The sequence below is a fragment of the Marmota marmota genome, unplaced genomic scaffold (genome assembly GCF_001458135.2).
Source record: "Marmota marmota marmota unplaced genomic scaffold, marMar, whole genome shotgun sequence".
NCBI lineage: Eukaryota > Metazoa > Chordata > Mammalia > Rodentia > Sciuridae > Marmota > Marmota marmota.
In genome coordinates, this window is record NW_026000153.1 from 589227 (window position 1) to 611018 (window position 21792).

The 21792-nt window shown below is 36.4% G+C and overlaps 1 protein-coding gene across 4 annotated transcripts; it reads left to right on the top strand.

The window, feature by feature from the left end:
• The first annotated feature begins 1194 nt into the window (after window positions 1-1194).
• Window positions 1195-17475, top strand: Nup42 (nucleoporin 42). 4 transcript variants are annotated; one of them, XM_015490119.2, is made up of 7 exons: window positions 1195-1415; window positions 3367-3595; window positions 4783-4877; window positions 10894-10970; window positions 11655-11741; window positions 13720-13798; window positions 14960-17475. In XM_015490119.2, the coding sequence occupies exons 1-7, from the start codon at window positions 1295-1297 to the stop codon at window positions 15535-15537; spliced, it is 1266 nt and encodes a 421-aa protein (XP_015345605.1). In that variant the 5' UTR covers window positions 1195-1294; the 3' UTR covers window positions 15538-17475. The 4 variants fall into 4 exon arrangements, with proteins under 4 accessions (XP_015345605.1, XP_048642290.1, XP_048642291.1 ...); XM_048786334.1 differs by lacking the exon at window positions 1195-1415 and adding an exon at window positions 1448-1709; XM_048786333.1 differs by lacking the exon at window positions 11655-11741.
• Window positions 17476-21792: the final 4317 nt, after the last annotated feature.

The window sequence follows — 21792 nt, forward strand, 5'->3', positions numbered from 1 at the left end:
GTTTTTTATAAGGACCTAATTGGACATATGACAAAACATGAAGCCTAAGAATTAGATAGATAGTAGTAATGCATGAATATTAATGTCCTAATTTTATGACTGGGTTAACAGTTATGTAGAAGAATGCCCATGTTTGTATGAAATATACAATAAGTATTTGGGTGATGGGCATTAGGCCTGGAACATAGTCTTGAATGGATGGGGGCAGGGAAGTTGTACTGTGTTTGTCCCAGTGTTCCTACAGATCCCACTGTCCTCAAAATCCAAAGTACACAAGCAAGAGGGAGGGCTTACCCCTATATCAACTATCCTAAAACCACCAGGGACAAACATGCAGTTAATCAAAATCATATACATTAAATCATTGCAACCAAGGAGACTGCAACCAGAGGAACTATGGGGTGTCCCACCAAACAAAGACAAGACATTTATAGGAGTTGGGGTAGAGTTGAGTTCAAATGAAGCTTAAATAAAACTTCTTCGATAGGCTGGAAACAAAGCAGAACTATGTGCAAAGGCATTAACATCAAGTGTGGGCTGGAAAATAGGTGTGGGATGTTTCCTTGGAAATTGCAAAAACTATAAGGAATTTGTTTTCAGAAACCCTTATTGGAAGCTGTGTACCTGTGAGGCTGCTTCTGTGTCAAAGCGATTTAGTCCTGAAGGCAAAAAAATGGGATGTTTCTTTCATTATTACTGATATAATTTCAAATAGTATGTGGATTTTAACGGGCAAGATTTCTCAGTGTGTGGAAAGGCAGCACCCACTCAAAGAACATTATGACACTTCTCAGTTCGGTTGTCCTAAAAACAAACAGTATTTCCTGTTAACGTCATAACTGGCTTTAAGGTCCACTTTCTCCCCGAGTTTTTACTTTCTGAGTGGCTACAAATGAAAAGAAAGACTCCGTTTCTCAAACCACAGCTAATGGTCTCCCTTCAGCGCCCTGTTGAAGTCCTTCGTTGTCATCTCTTTCCTCTCATTTCGGACGTCAAGCTTCCCTGAGGACAGAAGGTCTACACAGCAAACTCGGCGCCCAGTGTCGGAATAACTTTCAAGCGTCCCGCTTTCTAGGTCCGCCGCCGGTGCGTCAGTACCGCTCTTTTCAAGTCCTATTGGCTAAAACCCGCGCCTCTCATCGCACTGGGGGCGGGATAAGAGAAAAAAGGCGCGCCTTTTCCGGGCGCGAGACACTGACGTCACAGTAGGGGACCAGTGGCTTTCCGTTGCTTGGCACTCTCTGCTCGCTGACTGGTGTTGACTGAGGACCGCTCCGTCGGAGACGCTGTAGCAATGACCATTTGTCAGTTCTTCCTTCAAGGCCGGTGCCGCTTTGGAGACCGGTGCTGGAACGAACATCCCGGCGCCCGGGGTGCGGGCGGGGGACGGCAACCACCACAGCAGCAGCCCGCAGGTGACGCTCCCCTCAATCCTCCGCCGCCAGCTGAGCCGGGAAAGGCCTGGCGTGGGGGCCCGGGCGGCTGGGACCCGTCGTCCCGCGTGGGTCCCGGTGCTGGGCGTGGCGCCGCGCCGGTCAGGTGACCAGACGTGCCCGCGTAGCGGCAGCCCCGACCCCGCCCACCTGGCTTTGAACAGTTCTGTTTGTTGTTTTCATCCGCGACTTGGGCAAGTCGGTTTTTGTTGAGCAGATGAGGACCGGGGTTTGCCCCTGGGTGCTAGTGCCAGACAACGAATTTTTACATCAGAAGTATGTATAAAAACTACCTTGTCGGTGAATGTCAGTGGTTGGGAGAATTCAAGTGAGTTGAGCCAGATTCTTCCTTACTACTGTTTTGTATACTTGTCTTTTTCCCTTGACACCGTGAATCCAATTTTGATGAGCTATTTTCCCTCCCTTGAGGGCTAGGCAAGCAACTTGAATCAGAATCAGGACTTCATTTGCGGAGGTTGCTAACTCTTGAAATCGGATAAAGCTGTAGACCCATACCACAGAAAAATGCACATGCTCTTAAAATTTGGGGTGAGGTAGGGAGGGTGGGATGCCTGGTTCAGAACCCTCTGGGTTATAGGGAAGAGAAGCACTTCTTTCCATTCCAGGTGACTAATTGTCCTTTAAAATTCACATTGACCTGCTCCCTGGGCTAGGATCTTGTCAAAGCATTTGTCTATAAGGAGAGAAGGAGGTTTTGTTTTCTTAAGATTGGAATTTTGTGTTTTAAAATATCAGGAGTTCCTATTCCTTTTCACTCCTCTCCTTTAGGGTTATTTATCTGATTCTTTTGTCGGTTTCACATCTGAGCCCTCTTGTAGAAGACAGTCCTTTTGTGTCATCCGTAGTGGATCCAGTGAAATATCCAAACCAAAAATCAGGTCTCAAAATCTGATAAACATGAATGTATTTTCCAAGAACAATGTGATATTCAGCAGTTTCTGGAGGCTTGCTTTAAGTGTTGTTATTAGAAAGTAAATGTTGAATGAATAGACCTTGTAGGTGAAAAAATGTGAATAAAATTCAACAGATAAATAGTGTATTTAGCTCCCAGAAACTAATCAATACTTATGGAATTGTAAAGCCCAAAATTGTGAAGATCAAATGCAACATACCAAAAGAGGAAGTGAATTTCTACAGTTGTGTGATTCCCGTAAAGGATTTGGATACCATTAACTCCTATTTCAGGGATCTTGTTCAGCAGTCTTCTCCCTTTTCTCTATGGATTTATCAGCTAATTTAAAGTTGGGGATGAACTTTTATAACGAAATATACCTCCTGTTATTCTGGTTCTTAATATTTTTAATGGCACGTTTTAGAATTCTATCAAATAAGATGAATTACCTTGATCTTAGCCCCAGTGATAAGATTAAAGACAAAATAGAGATAGGAGAGAGTCTTGTTAGTTTATTTTGATACTTATGAACTCAATGCACTTTATTCATATGTCAGTTACCCATAAAATATGTCTATAAAAGATAGATATGAAGGTGTTATTTTCCCAGAGGGAAGGCTGAGTTGAATAATCATCTATTCAAGGATAGAGCATAGAATTTAATCTTTTATTCTTTGTCCAGTTTATTCATTGCTCTGTTTAATTGTCAATTTTTTAGCCTTTTCTTCTGTATAAGGCCTAGTGGGGGAGCAAAGAATGATAAAAACACAGCTTTTTATCCTGAAGGACCTTATGATTTAAGATGTCAAATAGCAATTAGACCATATGTGATTTGTTACTATACCTAACTATGCAAATTGGAAATGAAGAGATTATCATTTGAAACAAGTGGAAATGTAGTACTTTGTTAAACCTTTGTGTAATTCCTAGACATAATAAAACAAAATATAATGAAGATTTTCAGGATTTAATAGAGAAGTTGATAATAAAATTATTCTTTTATTTTTATATTTGTTTTAGGTAATAATAGGCGTGGATGGAATGCCACCAGTCAGAGATATTCCAGTGTCATCCAGCCATCCAGTTTCTCCAAATCCACACCATGGGGGGGCAGCAGAGATCTAGAAAAGCCATCTTTTGGTTCTTTTGATTCTGAAGCTTCAACTAGCAGGAACAGGGGCTTTGGATTTTCTGAGAACCCATTTGCTTCACCTAACTCTGATGAGCAGACAGATGAAAAGAAACTTCTGTAAGTGAAAGCCTTAAGGGAAATCACTTCCCATTTGCTTATTTTTTTTCCAAAGCACCTGTAGGGTTTTTTTTTGTTTTTGTTTTTGTTTTGTTTTGTTTTTTAAAGAAAGTAATCTGTTACTAAATTAAAGTAATCAAAAACAAAACAAAAATCTTTCATGATTCTATCATTCAGAGCTAACCACTAATTTGTTTTATAACATTCTGTGCTTTATTTTACTGAAAAATATATTTCCATAGCATACCTAAGATTAGTCCTGCATAAGGTCATTGTAAATTATGAGTGTTTTACAAAGTATTTCAGAACAACTTGTAATTTTGAAAGTCACTGATAGCATTACTTATTCTTGTTTCTAAAACTTTTACTTCAGTTAACCCTGTTCAGACTGACTTCATTCATTTTGTGTAGTATATTCAGGACATTTCTTAAGAACATATATAGTAAAATTATGACTGTTGCCCAAATAGTGCTTGGCTGTCTATAACATTTCCTTAGCTCCTGGCTCCTAAGACAAAATTTCTGTATAATGGTTAATCTTTCATTTCCCATAACTAAATTAGAATCAGTAGTAAATATTTTGAGCCATATAAATTATACAGTTGTTTTGCAGTGCTAGGGATTAAATAGAAGGCCTCGTACATTGCTAAGTAAATATCAGGGGTTTTTTTTGTTTTTTAAGTAAAAAAAAAACAACAAAACTCTCTTATATTTGTTGTAATCCTAAATTTATAACAGTATTCTCCATGATATCTATCATTTTATTAATTGTTGCATTCTGGGTGGGGAGAAACTTTGAATCAGTTAAGTGGTAATTTCTAATGTTCCCAGCTAAGTGATCAATGATGTTTATGATAATAAACAGAGATTAAAGTTAGTATTGTGTATTTTAGTATATTTTTGTTCTTTAAAAAAAAATGTGTGGCATTTATAATATATAATTAAGTATATTGGCTAATTATTTACTAATTGGAAAACAAAATTATTAATTTCTCTGTATTATTTATAATCACAAAATATAATTTGTATTTCTATCAGCTTGTGCTTTAAAGAAAATTCTTCAGGAAATAACTGGAAAAATCTAAATTATGTATTTTACAAGAATTTAAAATTTCAATTGTTGAAAATCACAAGTAATAAATTTTAACAAATAGTTGAAAAAATCCTTTACTTTTTTTTTTCCCCAGGGAAGGAATTGTGAAAGATATGGAAGTTTGGAAATCATCAGGACAGTGGATGTTTTCAGTTTATTCACCAGTGAAAAAGAAACCTAATATTTCAGGTAACTGAGACATTGTATTTATGTGTTTTTATGTTTTATTTGTTTCATTGTTGTTTTGGGTTTTTGTTTGGTTGGTTTTTTGCAGTGTTGGGGAATGATCCCAGGGCCTCATACTTGCTAGGCAAGCGCTCTACCACTCATTTACACCCTTTAGCCCGGAAACTCTGTGTGTGTGTGTTGTTTTTGTTTGTTTATTTGTTTTGGTACTGGGGATTGAACTTGAGTATTCAATCACTCAGTTGCTTAGCGCCTCACCATTGCTGAGGCTGGCTTTGAACTCATAGTAATCCTCCTGCCCCGGCCTCCTGAGCTGCTGGGATTACAGGCGTGCACCACCGCACCCAGCTCAAAATTGTGTTTTTAAAATACACTCTAAAACTTATTTTCTAGTTGAGCATTATGGTACATTCCTGTACTCCCAGAAACTCAAGAGACTGAGGCAGGAGGATGGCAAATTTAAGGCCAGTCGAGGCAACTTAGTAAGACCCTATCTCAAAATTTTAAAAAAAAGGGCTGGCTCGGGATATGTAGCTCAGGGAGAAGTACTCCTGGGTTCTATACCCATTACTGCAAATAATAAATAAATAAAACTTACTTTCTAAAACAAAGATCATGCTAAATGAATTCATGACAAACAGCTGCTTATAGGAGAGTTGGACTTTGTCTAAAGTATCCAAGTATTCTAAATTAATAATTTATAGAGATTGCAAGTGGAGAATGTAGTTCCTTTAAGATACATAATTCCTATGAGAAACATATCATATTAGGACCCACAACAATTCCAATACCATAAACCTACAAAAAGGCTTTGCTTTCTTGATTCCCATATGCAAAACCCCAGAACCTCCTTGCTGCCTGCAGTGAATAATAGTCACAAGTCACACATTCTACCTGCCATTAAGGCCTTTGCTGCCTGGCTTTGTTCTTTATTCTCATTTTTCTAAGAATACTTATTTTTCATAAAGCATTTTGAGATCTTATTCTGGAGATAGTATTTGAAGATTAGGAGCCTTACCCAGACTACTACAGGGCTAGCATTTCTTTTAAATTACCCATTTTCCATTTTCTTTTGTCCACAATCCCTAAGCGCTTTCTGGCTTAAAACCTAGACCACCAGGTTTTCCCAAAGGTCCTGGGCCTTTGCCTGTTGAGGAAGCAGATACTTAGCAGATAGGAGACCTTAGAATCAGTGCCCCAGAATTATGGGATCTTCCTTCATTCTTTCAGTCTGCCTCCTCTTTCTCTGTGAGAATTGGTATCACAGCACTACTTATTTATTCTCTTATTATTCATTTAGCAAATATTGAATTTCTTTTATGCCAGGCCCTATTCTAGGGTAGCTGATATATAGTGATAAGTAAAGCAAATGAGTTATGAAATTTTATATATATATAAAAAAAATCAGGGATTGAACCCAAGGGCACTTAGCCATTGAGCCACATCCCCAGCCCTTTTTATTTTTTAATTTTGAGACAGGTCTCACTAGGTTGCTTGCAGCCTCACTAAGTTACTGAGGCTGACTATAAACCTGCAATCCTCCTCCCTCAGCCTCCTGAGCCACTGGAATTATAGGCATGTGCTACCACACCCATCATGAAACTTATATTCTTGAGAAAGTGTTTTAGTCAGCTTTTGCATCACTGTGACCATAATATGTGACAGTAACACTTGGAGGAAGAAACATTTATTTGGGGCTCATGGTTTCAAAGATTTCAGTCTATAGATGGCCAACTCGATTGCTCTGGGCCCAAGATGAAGCAGCATATCATGGGGAGGGTTGTGTTGGAGGGAAGCTGCTCTCCTCCTGGCAGCCAAAAAGCAGGGGATGATGGAGCCAGAAGATGAAGAGCCCTTCCAGGGCACGCCCTCAGTGACCCATCTCTAGCTATGCTCCACCTGCCTACAATTATTACCCAATCATTAGTTCATTCAAAATAGGATGGATGGACTATTTTATCTATGAATATTCCTGCATTAACAGGAGCTTTTGGGGACACCTCATATTCATATAACAGGAAAGAATACAAGAAGGAATGCAAATAAGTAGCATAATTTCAGATAGTGAATATAGTCTGTAAAGAAAATAATAAAATCAAGCCTTTAATCAGACTAAATATTAATACTTGTACATTAAGTCTTAATCAATTCAGAATTAAACCTAGTGCCTAATGCCCTAAAAGCAGTGGTTCTCAAAATGAGGCACATGGATCCTTGAATAAAATATAAGACATACAGTTGAATTTAAGTTTCAGATAAACAATAATATTTTTATACATGTATAATATGTGTTTGTTATATATCGTTTATACATATCATATATTTATATGTGTACACATATACAATATAACAATATAATATATGGGACATACTCATACTAAAAAAGTATTTGTTAAATCAGGCAACCTATCCTGTAGACCCCTTTATAGGCTGTGTAAGTGCAAAATATTTCATAATAATACTAAGAGATTAATTGGCATTTTCACTGTGTTGACATTTGTACTGTTGGTGCAAACTGATGAGTAAAACCAATACACTTATATTTTAGCATGAATCAAGGCAGAGATGACGAACTACTAGTTGACTATAGTAATCACAATAAAGAAAATTTTTAAATGCCATTTTAATTTAAGAATGTCCTTAATAAAGAGATAAAAATTACTGATTTTATTAATTCTTAATACTTGAGTATACACTTCAAATATTCTGCATGACAAAATGGGAAACACATAAAATGCTTCTGCCCCGCTCTCAAATGTGATATTTATCTTGAGGGGAGGACATTTGTGTGATCAAGTTGTGAGATGAGATAGTCACTTTTTTCAGACAGTTTTTACTGGAAAGAATGACAGCTGTGGTAATTCAGACATATGTATTTGGCAAATATATCCTAAAAAACTGATTAAAGTGAGTAAATGCAGTAAGCCTGTAACTTCAAAGAAAACAACTGACAGTGATAAAATTCAACTTTTTATGCAAAAATTAGAATTATAGAAAACTCTTCTGTCACCTCAGTAATGGCTTGTTTAGTACTCAGAATACTTCTGGTAAAATGGATGGCAGCATTAACAAATGTAATTTTTTAAAAATATTATATAATGATATGTACCAATATTTGAACATAACTCATTATACCAGTACTTTCCAAATAACTAATGTGTAATGTTAAAAAAAATTATGTATGACTAAAAATCTTTTCTAAAAACAAGATAAACCAGTGGATTTTTAATATGATAGTCCAAAAAGCTCATTAGGACAGAGTCCCCATTACAGCTATCTTTTAAGAAACAACCACTTGGGGCTGGGGCTGTAGCTCAGTGGCAGAGCACTTGCCTATCATATGTGAGGCACTGGGTTCGAGTCTTAGCATCACATAAAAAAGTAAATAAAGGTGTGCTGTCCATCTACAACTACAAAAAAAAAATTAAAGAACAAAAAAAAAAAACCAGCCATTTGCCAAGTTTTGGTGTCAAGTCAAAGAAAAATGTCCACAATTATCTGAAAAAGCCATTCAAGTCTTTCTTTTCCAGTAACAAATCCATGTGAATATTTTTTTCATATACTTCAACCATATTAAGACCATAATCACCAGCAACAGAATGAAGTAGAAGCATATTTAAGAATCTCTGAAGCCAAACATTAAAGAGATTTGCAAACAAAACAGTGCTATTCGTTTCACTAATTTTCTTTGATGGAAAATAAATGTATGTATAAGTATGTTCATTCCAGTGTTTCTAGTAGTAGAGACAAAACAAAAACATAGAATACTTAAGCTCAGGGAGGGGCACTTGTCNTTAAAATACATATATATATATATATATATATATATATATATATATATATATAAATAAATAAAAACAAACAAGAGCTTTCTGGTATCCTTAATGATTTTTAAGAATATAAATGGGTCCTGAGACCAAAAAATTGGAGTTCTGCTGTCCTTAGGCATCCATTATAAATAATGAATTAGCTAAGTGCAGTGTCACATTCTTGTTATCACAGGAACTTGGGAAACTGAGGCAGGAGGATCATTAAGTTTGAGTGCAGCCTGGGTAACTTAACTGACCCTGACTCAAAATAAAAAGGTCTGGACAAATGTATGAAATGTCATTGTACTGTAATGTGTAACTAATAAAAAAAATAAATAAATAAAATTTTAAAAAAATTAAAAGGGCTGGAGATATAGCTCAGTGATAAAGTACTCCTGGGATTAATCTGCAGTACTGCAAAAGGGAAGGAAGGAACTTTTTCTATGTGTCTAGAATAATACTCTTTTTGTACCACCATTGAAAAACTAAGAAAATAGTTACTAAGATCATTTCTGTGTTCTGGTTGAGCATGGCTGGAAAGAATAGCAGGGAGAGTGTTCCTTTAGATAGAGTGGCTATCCATTCTTACCAGTGCAATATTGGGGCTGAGCCCTGAATGAAGAAAAGATACCCATTATAGGAAGATTGGGGGAAAACATTCCTGGCAATGCAGAGACAGGAGTGGAAACAAGATTGGCACACTAAATGAGGCCCGAATCATGGGAGAATAAACAAGGGAAAGAGTAACAAACATAAAACCAGGTAGCCAAGGCTAGGTGATGGACAGCCATGAAGACCTTTAAGCAGAAGACAGGTATGGTCTAATTGAAAAAGCTCACTCAGGCTACTATATGAAAAATATGGTTTGTTGGGAGTGGGGACAGAAGTAGAGGCAGAGAAACAAATTAGGAGATAATTGCAGCTGAAGAGTAGAGTTATTAGCAGTAGAGATAAAATTCAAGTTCTGTTTTGGAGCCTCAACTGGCAGGTTGTTGAATATTAGATATGGGTAAAGAGAGAAATCCAATGATTCCTAGGTTTTTTTGGCCTGGGTAGATGATGTTAGAGTTAATGATATCTGGATTGCAAGGAAATTTCTGTAGAAAACATCCTGAACGTTTTTTTCCTTTCTTAATAAGTTTTCCCAATTATTAAAGTTACAGCTATTGGTGTAGAAAACTTGGGAAGTACAAAAATATGTAAATAAAATCATCTGATGTCACAAAAGGTAACAACTGAAACATTTTAGTATATTTTCTTCAAAACATATACATATGCAAACATATTTCATGTGTGTGATTTAGGATCATAATTATCTAGTCTTGTACTATACTTTTTTTTTTTCTTCTGTGTTTTGAACCCAGACTCTTGCACGTGCTAGATGCTAGACAAGTGCCCCTCCCTGAGCTTAAGTATTCTATGTTTTTGTTTTGTCTCTACTACTAGAAACACTGGAATGAACATACTTATACATACATTTTTGTTTACATATAAAACTATTTCCTGAAGTTAAATCCTAGATATTTGTATTACATGTCAGAGGTTGTGAACATTATTAAGGCTTGTGATGATTATTGAGAATTTTACCCCCAGAAAAGTTGTTCCATTTTAATTCCCTTAACAGCATTTTGGGAGAATATTCACATCCTAAATAACAGTAAATATCTTCTATTTTTAATTTTTGCCAGTTCTATAAGCAAACTATTTTATCTCTAGTTTAACATGTAGTTTAAAATTTAACTATTTATTTACTGGCTATTTGAATTTTTTGTGAGTTACTTGTTCTTTCTTTGCCCATATTAACTTTTCTTATTGATTTATAAGATCAACTTACACATTAAGGATGTTAGCTCTTCTCCTGTCATATATGTTACAATATCGTTTTCTTATTTACCATTTGCCTTTTAGTTTTATTTATTGTAGACTAACAAAATTTTTTTAGACTAAAGTTTGAATGTATATATAGTCAGATCTTTGTTTTCTTTCCATTCATATTTAGAAAATTTCTCTCCACTCAAAAGGTCAAGTAACTATATTCTAATTTTATACTTTATTAAACATTAAATAGAACATAAACTGAATTCTTTTCCCTATGATTATGAAAATTTTCTGATAATTGACTTTTAACATTTTCTTGTCTAGTATCTCTAGCTTTACTATTAAAATTATTGATATTTATTTTAAATATTCAAATTGATTCCTCACTTCAGGTTTTACAGACATTTCACCAGAGGAGTTGAGGCTTGAATACCATAACTTCTTAACCAGCAATAACTTACAGAGTTATGTAAGTCTGTTTCCTATTCATCTACCTCAATAATAAATTGGTGTCAATTACTGTTTTCAGTGTCTGTAGTGGCTTATGTTTTGGCAAAGTTATGGAGACCAGTTTTTTATAAGAAAGCCTTTTTTCCCCCCGTCCTAAATTTTTTTCTTTGAAATTGGTTGGTTATCTAAAATGATAATAGTATATTTGAATACAGTAATTAAGAATATTATGATTTTTATTATAAGTCACCCAGCATTCATTCTCAGAAATCAGACCTTTTCATCAATTGACAATACATTGGTTGAGCATCTGTTAGGTGTAGATACCATGATGAATGTTAGAAGAACAAAGTTAAGAAGCCATCTATTAAGTTGGGTCAATAGAATAGACTGAGTTGGGAACCTCAAGGAAAATGGTATGTTTTTCTATTGTTGACAGTTATGATCATGCATTTCAACTAGTACATTTATTCACCTCATCTCCAAATATAACTAACTCTGAGTTACCAAGTACTTGTGATTAATCAAGTAACACAAGGAGTTGGAGATCAGGGAGGGGCAACTAGAGTTTGAATATCTTTGGCAAATAGGAGCAAGTCAATGCAGATTTTGTAAGTTAGGCACCATAAAACTTTTGTGAAGTTGTTATTGAAGAAATTGATTTAAACACTTGAGTTACTATGTTTCTGTCTTCTCTCCTCAGCTAAATTCCATCCAACAGTTAATAAGTCAGTGGAGTAATAGGATAAATGAACTGAAAAGTCTAACTTCCTCAACTAAAGTAGCTTTGGTGAGTATTTCTTTAGAGAAATATCTTAAATCACTTTTTTGTAGAGGATATTTCACTTTGGATTTGGAAGGCAAAACAAAATGTCAAGAATTATGATACACATTCTTAAGATGATATTTAGAGTCAGGGTGCTAGAATTGTTTTTTCTGTTTCTCAGAAAAGCAGGGATAATTATGCTTTTTTTAAAAAAAACTAATTTTTGGTAGTTTTTGATAGTATTAGTTTTGAAAATTGGGAAATATTACATAAATTTAAGTATTTAAGGTTATCTGTTTTAAAAGAAATTACATTGGAAATGATATAAATGCATATTCAGACTAATGTATACTTCTGGGACTAAAGGACCTTGATCATAGATAGGTTCCTTGTAGGCAGAAATGCCTTTAGAACATATATACCCACTTTTCTCCAAAGGTATATGGTCCTGACTGGACTCTTAGTTGCAAGCTAATTTCTTGGACCTTTCAGTTATAATGACATTTGAATTTTAGTGGGACTTCTAATAAGTATTCTGTCTGTGAGAATGAACCACCATCACTGTTGATGAGAAGTGATGGAGAAAAGATACTTCAGTCCAAGGAACTGCAGAACTTCTCTCAGGGTAGGGAGTTTCCCTTTCTTTGCTAACTTCCTAGGGCTCCTTCATAGTTGATTTGGTTACAATCCATCCTCAACTGGCTAAATAGTTTATCACTTCTTTTTCTCATGAGTAGTAGAGACCAAAAAAGTACATACTGTAGTATTTGTTTTTATGAAATAAAAAGACACATCTCTTCTATAGTGACAAGCAGATGAGTGGTTGTCTGGAACCAGGAGTTAGGAAGGGGTTGACTGAGAAGGGAAAAAGGGGACTTTTAGGGGTAACAGTAATGTTCTGAATTTTGATTATAGTAGCGGTTATAAGATTGTCAGAACTCATGGAAATATTTACATAAAATGAGTACATTTTATTTTATGTAAATTAGACCTCAATAAAGTTAAATTTTTAAAAATGCTATTGAGGCTTCCAAATGAGAGAAATTATATTTGCTTACTTTGATTAGGAACATCTTGGAAGGAGTCTGAAAAGTTTCTTGAAAAGGAAATTAAGAAATTATTATTTAGCAGTTAGAACTGTGCATGGTGGCACACACCTGTAATCCTAGCAACTCAGGGGGCTAAGACAGGAAGAATGCATGTTCAAGGCCAGCCTGGGCAACTTACTGAGACCCTGTCTGAAAATAAAATTTTAGAAAGACCTGGGGATGTAGCTCAGTAGTAGAGCAACTGTGATTTTAATCCCCAGTTCTACAAAAGAAAAAGAGAAGAGAAAAGGGAAAAAAGATGTCAGTGGAGTTGAAAGAGCATAAAATATTTTTAGGGAATAGGAAATGTTCAGTGGATTTTAGTGGTAATCTTTTAATAAGATAATTGTGGATTCAGTTCAAGCAATAGAGTAGACTGAATATCCTCTAAAGGTTCTTTGTATCTACATCTATATTTCTTGATAAATGTAGAATCCAATCTTATAGAGAGTAAAATGTATTATTAAACATTATTTTCTGATTGGCATATGTGCTCATTGCTGATATCTAGAAAGTAATTTAAAAGCATACAATTTTTTAAATCATAATTTCTCAGCCAGAGACAGTCATTTAACTTTTTGGGGTTTTGTTATTGTTGTTGTTTTGAGTGTGCTGGAAATTGAACCCAGAGCCTTGCACTTCCTAGGCAAATGCTCAGCCATTTAGCTAAATTCTCAGCCCCTATTATTGATTTATTAATGTACTTTTTTTCTATGCATATTTGTATTTTTAGTTTATAGTATACTTTACATCTTACCCTTTTGAACATCCCTTTATGGGCATTTTACATGTTAAACATTTAACTTCACACTTTTAAATATACATTTCAGAAATTTAATTTGACTGTTAAGTGTATAGAAAAGGTAATTGAGAATTATTCATCAAGCACTTTATATTTGCATACTCTTTTTAAGCTCTCTGATGATGGAGTAAATCAAGTAGCACCTACATTTGGATTTGGAAGTAGGCCAGCAGGAACATTTGGATCACCAGGTAAGTGATGAAGTAATGCTGGACTTCACTCAATCAGAAAAGTAGAATTTTGTAGGTTTCAAATGAAAAAGCCTGAATTATCATTTTAAATCACCCTTGCCAGATAGAGGAAAACTTCAAAGAGAGATTTTGGTTTTTTCACATTCCAGAATATTTGATCATAATTGTATTTTCCTTTGTATTCACAGTTATGCATTCTTAAGCTGGAACCAAAAGTTGGTGCATTCTGCTTCTTGCAAGTCATCTCTGCTAATAAATTATAAGAAGCAAGGATAATTAGGGAAAATATTTTATTTGGGTGGTTTCTGTAAACAAGGGACTATAATTCTTGTGCATTATTTTTCATCTTTGCTGTTTCTTTAAGCAGTCTAATGTGCCATGAAATTATTTTAAGTTTTTTTTCCCTATGAGAATTGTTTTTAAAGTGTTCTCTTCAGATTAATTGTAGATATATTTCAAAATATTACTGATTTTTAAGTCTGAATACTGACCTGACAAGCAAGTATTTAAACTCCACTCTGGATGGTAGGGTGGTTATCAATGAAAGTTGTATGACTTACATTTCTGTGCCATCGAATATAGGTAACAAAATCAATTGGGCGATTCTGCTCTTTGAATTTCAACTATTGGCCACTTTGGCCCTAAATAAAAGGGCTACTTTAAGTTGATTATTTTATTAATACATCCTAATTTCTAAAAGTTTGGTTGAATATTTTTCTTAAGTAATTGTTTATAAAATAAAAACTGGAAGTTTTTTTAAATAAATAAATCACCCTTGCCAATTCTGCCACCTACCATGATGGAGCCTCAGAGATCTTGGCTCATCAAGCATTTGTGAAAGAGGCCAGAATGGGCATGTTCTTTGAAAAGACACTACAGCTTAGGCTTTAGTTCATTTTAGGAATGTTTCTCAAAGAGTTTCACAGGAATACATATCTATGGTAGCAGTACCTTTGAGAACATTTTTGTCACTGCATAGCTGTCAAGTGACAATTCAGGTAAGACAGGGTGGCACACCAAAAGTGGAAAGGCCACTGCCTGGTCCCTGAGATTTCTCTAGGGTGAAGGTAAATCACGGTAGCAAAAATATCGGGAAAATAGGGTTCAGTGCATTGGTCCTAACCTCTCATTTTCACTTTTTTCTTTTTCTGTTTTTGGTAGGTTTTCCAGTGAATAATAGCAACAGTGATAATGCTCAGAATTTTAGTTTTAAAACAACCCCTGGATTTGTCACTGCCTCTTCTGGAAGCCCTTCAGTGTTCGGGAGTCCTCTAACATTTGGAGCTGTACCCTCTGCCAGTTCAGCCACCTCTACTTCCACTCCAACTTTTGGATTTGGGAAGCCTGAAATTACATCTGCTGTTTCATTTTCATTTAAAAGTCCTTCAGCTTCCAGTTTTGGATCACCTGGATTTTCAGGATTTCCAGCTTCCTTGGCAGCGGGCCCTGTTGGAGCTCCAGTGGCCTCAGCCTTTGGAAACACCAGTTCTGTGGCTGGTTTTGGTAGTCCCAGCTCACATTCTTACACTGCCTTTTCCAAGCCATCTAATGACATCTTTGGAGATAGCAACATATCCACCTCTCTCCCATTCTCAAATGTCATCATCACCACAGATAATGTGTTATTCACACCCAAGGATCAATTAACAGTAGAAGAACTAGAACAATTTCAGTCTAAGAAATTTATCCTGGGAAAAATTCCATTAAAGCCACCACCTGTGGAGCTTCTAAATATTTAAAAGGGCAATTTTAAATACAGAAAAGAGCAGCTTTTAAATAAGAGGTTTTTGTTTCTGTTTTTGCAGTGCTGGATTTGAACCTGGGGCCTGTGTGTACTAAGCAAGCACTTTCCACTGTGCCATACTCCCAGCCTTATAATGGCTTTTGAACTTGTCTTGAGTGGTTCACATAAAAGCATACATACACACACACAGACACACACATTTTTGAGGAATGTAAGCTTCAATAATACTTTAGGGATTGTAAAGTTTGACATTTTTTCCTTAAGCCTAAGTGAAACATATCCAAAACTATAAATAAGTAAATACACAACAAACAAGGGAATTTGGCCAGTGGTGGGGGCATGGTTATGAACTGAAAAAAATATTGTACTGAATAATCTCATTCTATCTCACTTTACTGTCTCTTACCCTTTAAAGTTGTGTGTGCGTGCGTGCGCGCATGCGTGCGCACCTGGGGATCAAACCCAGGGCCTGTTCGTGCTAGGCTAGACCTCTTATCTGTTCATCCCTCCCTAGGCTTCCAATTCCTTTTCTCTTACCCTCAGTGGGGTAAGAGAAAAGAGTTCAGAAACAAGACTAGGATGTTCCAGCTGGATTGACGTGGCTGCTTTCTTTACTCCAAGCCCCATTCTTTCAATTTTGCCTTTCCACTTTTATCTCCTTTAACAAAGGGATAATTGAAAATCTTCAAAAAGTGAGGGAATCTTTTTAAGAATGCTTTAAAGTATGAGAAAAATAATGACTTTTTCTTTCCCTTCAAATATTAAATTATTACAGAAGAAACTCAAAAGGTCCAAAACTTCTTTAATACTCAGGAAGGGCAAATTAAAATAATGAAATGCCACATCATGTTCATCCACCTGATAAAAATGAAAATCTGACAATAACAAATATTGGTGAAGGTGTAATATTGTAGAAATTTATGCTATTGATGGAAGTGTAGATTGTTGCAAATACTTAAAAAAGAGCAGTCTGGCAGCATCTAATAATGTTGAAGGTACACAACCTCTACAGCTTAGCAGTTCCACTCCTATGCAAGACCTTCCTCCTCAAAGTGTGGTCCTAGGACTAGCAGCATCAACACCACCTGGGAAATTAATACATATATGCAAAAAGCCAGGTCTCACCCCAAACTCAATGAATCAGAAACTGCACTTTTGAAAAGACTCATCAAGTGATTTGTATGCACATGGATGTATGAGAAGTTTGTGTACATAAACAAGGACATGTATAAAAATGTACATAATATTGTTTATAGCAGCAAATGAAATGAAAGCAACAAGAAGTCCCTTCACAGAATAGCGGATAAACTGGTATGATGGTGGGCTGCATCTGCACAGCTCGTGACAAGTATAAACAACCAAAATGAGGCAGATGAGAATTATATGTGTGATGTAGTATTTAAAATTGCAAGTTATATTGGTTATGGATACAACATAGGAATAGAAACATGGGGATAATAGGCTCCAAATTCAAAATAGTATTTACCTCGGTTAGAGTAAGAAAATGAATGGGATCCGAGTGGTATAGACAGGAAGCTTTATGTGTGATGTTTTAAAAATGTGACTTAAATCAAAGCTTTATATAACTATGGTAAAATTTAACAGTGGATGACAAATACATAGTTACAATTGTTATTTCCTGTACTTTTCCATATGCCTGAAATAGGTCCTTAAATGTTCAAAGATTTTAGAAAACACAAAAGAATGCCTTTTTTCACCCTAAATTGTGTATTAAGTAGCTTTCTGATTCCTAAAGTGATCACTGTGCATTGGCTGTGTTGAAGTCTGTTGGATTAAACATGCCACCCTGATAAACCTTGTTCAAATACTGAAGCCCAGAAGCAAAACTGCTCTGGAGAACATTTGAGTATAGCCAGTGAAATTTTAGAGTACACATTCGAGTATTTGTGAACAAAATGAAAATTATATCTGATGAACTGTGTAAGGGTTTGTATTTGTTTCAGTACACCAGACAAGGAAGATAAGTGTGACCTTGAGGCTGTTATCAGCCACATGTCCTCAAGCAACTGGAAATCTAGCCTTGTTTCCTTGGTCATTGATCACTTAAATGGCATTCACTTCCCACAACGTTGAAGCAGAAGAGTAGGGTAATTTTGCTGGTGATGCCTTTGTCACATTTGAGCTTTTTCCATTTGGAAACCTATTTGAAACCATTTGTTTCTCCTATGACTCACATCTCCCCTCCACCAAAAAAAAAAAAAAAAAAAAAAAAAAAAAAAAAAATAAAAATCCTTACTTGATTTATCTAATATTTCAGAATCTGCTCAACTGAGACATTTTACATAATTCAGTAGATCAACATATGTCTTATGTAAGAGACAGATGGTTTGCTTTATTATTGGTACTGGCAATTTAACCCAGGGGTGCTTTACCACTGAGTCATACCCCCAACACTTTTTTTTTAATTTTGACACAGTCTCATTAGGTTGCTTAGGGCTTCACTGAGTTTCTGGGGCTGCCTTCAAACTTGAGCTCCTCCTACTTCCTCTCCTGAGTTGCTGGGATTACAGGCATATGTTTGATTTATTGGATTATTACTCATCATTATTAAGGACCCATCAAATCTTAAGTACTATGCTAAGGATTCAGTCCTGCTAAGCACCTATGAGAAGTCTCAAAAGGGTCAAGTTCCTCCAGGAGCTCATCACCAAAGATGAAGATGAACCAAAAAAAAAAAATGTACAGATTCAAGCAACATGTATAAAGGGATCTAAAGGAGTACTTCAAAGTGCCAAGATGTGTTGTTAATGGAGTCATGAGGGGCCATCAGCTTGTAGTAACTTCACAGAGGAAATGAATTTTAGTAGCTTTGATAGAGAAGTAAAACCATATTGGAAAGGAGAAATAGCCAGAAGGTGCTGGGAATGGAAGTCAGAACCTCATACATGCTAAGCAAGCACTCTACCACTGAGCTACATCCCCAGCCAGGAATTGAGCTAAATAGAGGTAAGATAAGCTGGTGAAGAGTTTGAAAACTCTTAATTTTCTTAAGAAATTTTTATTAGCTGGGTGAAATTGGGCAAGTTAATATCTACCGCCCAGTGATTATATGAAGATTAAATGAAAAAAAAAATGAATGTAAAGTGCTTAGAGAGATGCTCCATAATTTCATCATTGATCAAAATAATACTTTATATAGAGAATTCAAATCATAGAAATGCATTAAATGAAAATTACAGTCTACCTTCTCAATTCACATTGTCTCTAACCTTTTGGTGTACATTTTCCAGTGTTTATATGCAATAATTATCAACATATTATTTTGCATCTTGACAATATCTTGAAGAATTTTCCCGGTCAGCATGGAGAGATTTACCTCACAGTATTCCATTGTATGTCCATTAATTAATTTAGCCATATTCCTAGTTATGGGCCAACAATGCTTCAATAGGACATCCTAGAACATATATCTTTTTACTATTGTGAGAATGTTTTATAAGTGAAAATGCTGAGTTGAAAAGTATGAATATTTTAAGTTTTAGTATATTTTGTTAAATTGTTCCCATCCTCCCTATAGTGTAGGTCCTCAAAGGAGAGCAGGTGGCAATGGGTTTATTGTAATTGAAAAAAAAAAAATATATATATATATATATATATATATAATCAATAAGATCTATAGAGATTGATCAGCAATGTTTCCATTAGTCCCTTTCAGTCCCCTGGACCAGCACCACATGGATATTGCTTTGGATAGTGAGCACTTTTTTCATCAAAACCAGAGAGAGTTACATAGGCAGGACTTTGCTTGGAAAACATCACCAGGCCAGTTTTTGTAATGTTTAATGGTATTGAACATACAAATCTGTCATTGCCACAGAGATGAATCTCCTCAAAGGGGGAAAAATTATTGGCAGAAAACACAACAGTGGATAGAGGTAACTCTAAAAGACAACACAGTTTTCTAACTGAAAACAGGTTCTAACAAGCCAAACTTGAGAACAAAATGGGTAAAAGCTGTAACAGGGAAAAGAAAACTGAATGAGAGAAGAGGGAACTATGCCCAAATGTTTCAGCCACCGTCTCACCTTTCACTTATTTGTTTATTTTAGACTCTGTGGTCCATCACTACAACTACTCTTTTGAAATCTTAATTGTGATTCCTCTTTCCCCTCTTCTTTCAAGCACTTGCCTGGCCAGCTACAGCCCTGGGGGGCTGTCTCCTAGGCCAGCACACATGTGGAGTAAAATGCTCTGGAGGAAGCTGAGGTCAGGACCTGAGTCTCAGAAGCACTGCCAAGCACTCCACAAGCTCCTCCCATGGGCTCAGCCTCTGCCCCACTATAGCTATCCCATACCTTTCCACTGTCTTCTCTCTCTAGAAAGGCCCTACCTCCTTTTTCACAGAGAAAATAGATGTTACCAATGGGGACATTGGCCACTGTCATCTGCAATCCAAGCCAGCCCTCCATATTTGTTAGATTTGAGAGATTTACCTCACAGTATTCCATCTCTTCCTGCATCCCTGGTCTCCATGAAGTTTTCCATCTCTTCCTGCATCCCCTGGTCTCCATGAAGTCTCCCACAAAGGTTCACATAGGCTATAGCATCTTCTTGCTAGGAAGAAACAAATGCTCTTGTACTCATTTTCCAAAGCCTGGACCACCCTTGCTCCCTGCTTCCTTTAATGGCCACACTATATGTTGGTTTTGCTTGATCACTCTCCTCCCCCACCTAGTCATACCTCTGTCAGCCTATTTCAATTTGTCTCCCACCCCTCATCCCATGGGAACCATTCTTGCTAAGGTCTTAGTGCCAGCAAGCCCTCTTCAGAATCCCTTTTCAAGCTGACAATATCCCTGTGGCAGCTCCAGTTACTTCATCTTCTCAGAGTCAGTCAATCTCTTTCTCTGGGTTCCCAGTGAAATTCCCACTTCCTCTTACTGGCTGTGATTAGGACTAGAGGCACATCGTGGATTAGTCATGTATCTAGGGGAATATGATGCTGTGGTTGGCTTGGGCTGCAGAGCCCTGCCTGAAGGGCTGAGAGTGGAATAAGAGTCTCTTAAAAAATCCAGGTTCTATTAAAAAGAGAGAAAAAATTAAGGATGAGCCAATAGAAGAATAACACATATCTTACTATCATTTACATGCCAGCCTACATTTATTGATCTTTGTGTATCTCAATCTCTTAACAGTCTTCTACACAGCTATGTTTGTCAGTTCATTGCTATAACCAAAATATCTGACAAGAATAATGTAGAGGAGGAAAGGTTTATCTTGCCTTATGATTTCAGAGGTTTCAGTGCATGGTTCATCAGCTCAATTGCTCTGGGCCTGAGGCGAGGCAGAATACCAAAGTGGTAGGGAGTGGTAGAGGAAAGTTTCTCAGCTCATGGCAGCCAGCAAATATGGAGAAACAGAGGAAAGGCCAGAGACAAGATACAGTCCCCAACAGCATGACTCCAGTGACCTACTTCCTCCAACCATGCCGTGCTTACAGTTTCTAACACCTCCCAGTAGTTCTTTCAGATTATTAATTAACCAAATAGATTAATCCACTGATGAGGTTAAAAGCCTCATGGTCCAATCATTTCCCAAAAGCCCTACCTCTGGATGCACTGGGGACCAAGCCTTTAACACATGAGCTTTTCAGAGACATTCCAGATCCAAACCATAGAAGCAGCCAAGTACACCCAATATATTAGGACTCTGTTACAAGTGAAGGAGTCCAACTCAACTGGCTTGATCACAGAAAAGATGGAGGTGGGTGATGTTTACTTATCTATTGGTATATGGGTCACATAATTAAAATTCAGGGTTGATGTATACTTTGGCAAAACTGGATACAGCATGTTTTGTTTTGGTTATGGTTTGAGTATGTCCCCCAGAGATTTATGTGATGGCAGCTTGTTCTCCAGTGTGCCTATGTTGAGATGATGGAAGCTTTAAAATGTGGGCTCCTAGTGCAAGGTAATTAGATCATGGGGGCTTATCTTAAGAAGAAATTAATATAATTCTCGGGAGACCTTGTCAGTTCCTTTGAGAGCTGGCTGTTAAAAAGGGTAAGTCTGACCCCTGAGTCTCTCTGATTTCCTGTCTCACCATGTGATCTTACCCTTCTTCAGGTACCATTTCCCTTTCTGCTTTGCCATATTCTCCACAACCAGAGGAGCCTTCACCAGAGGTTAAAACACCTGATCTTGAACTTTCAACCTCCAAAACTTGAGCACTTTATGCAATACCCAGCCTCAAACATTTGGTTATAAAATATATACAGTTCTCTCTCTCT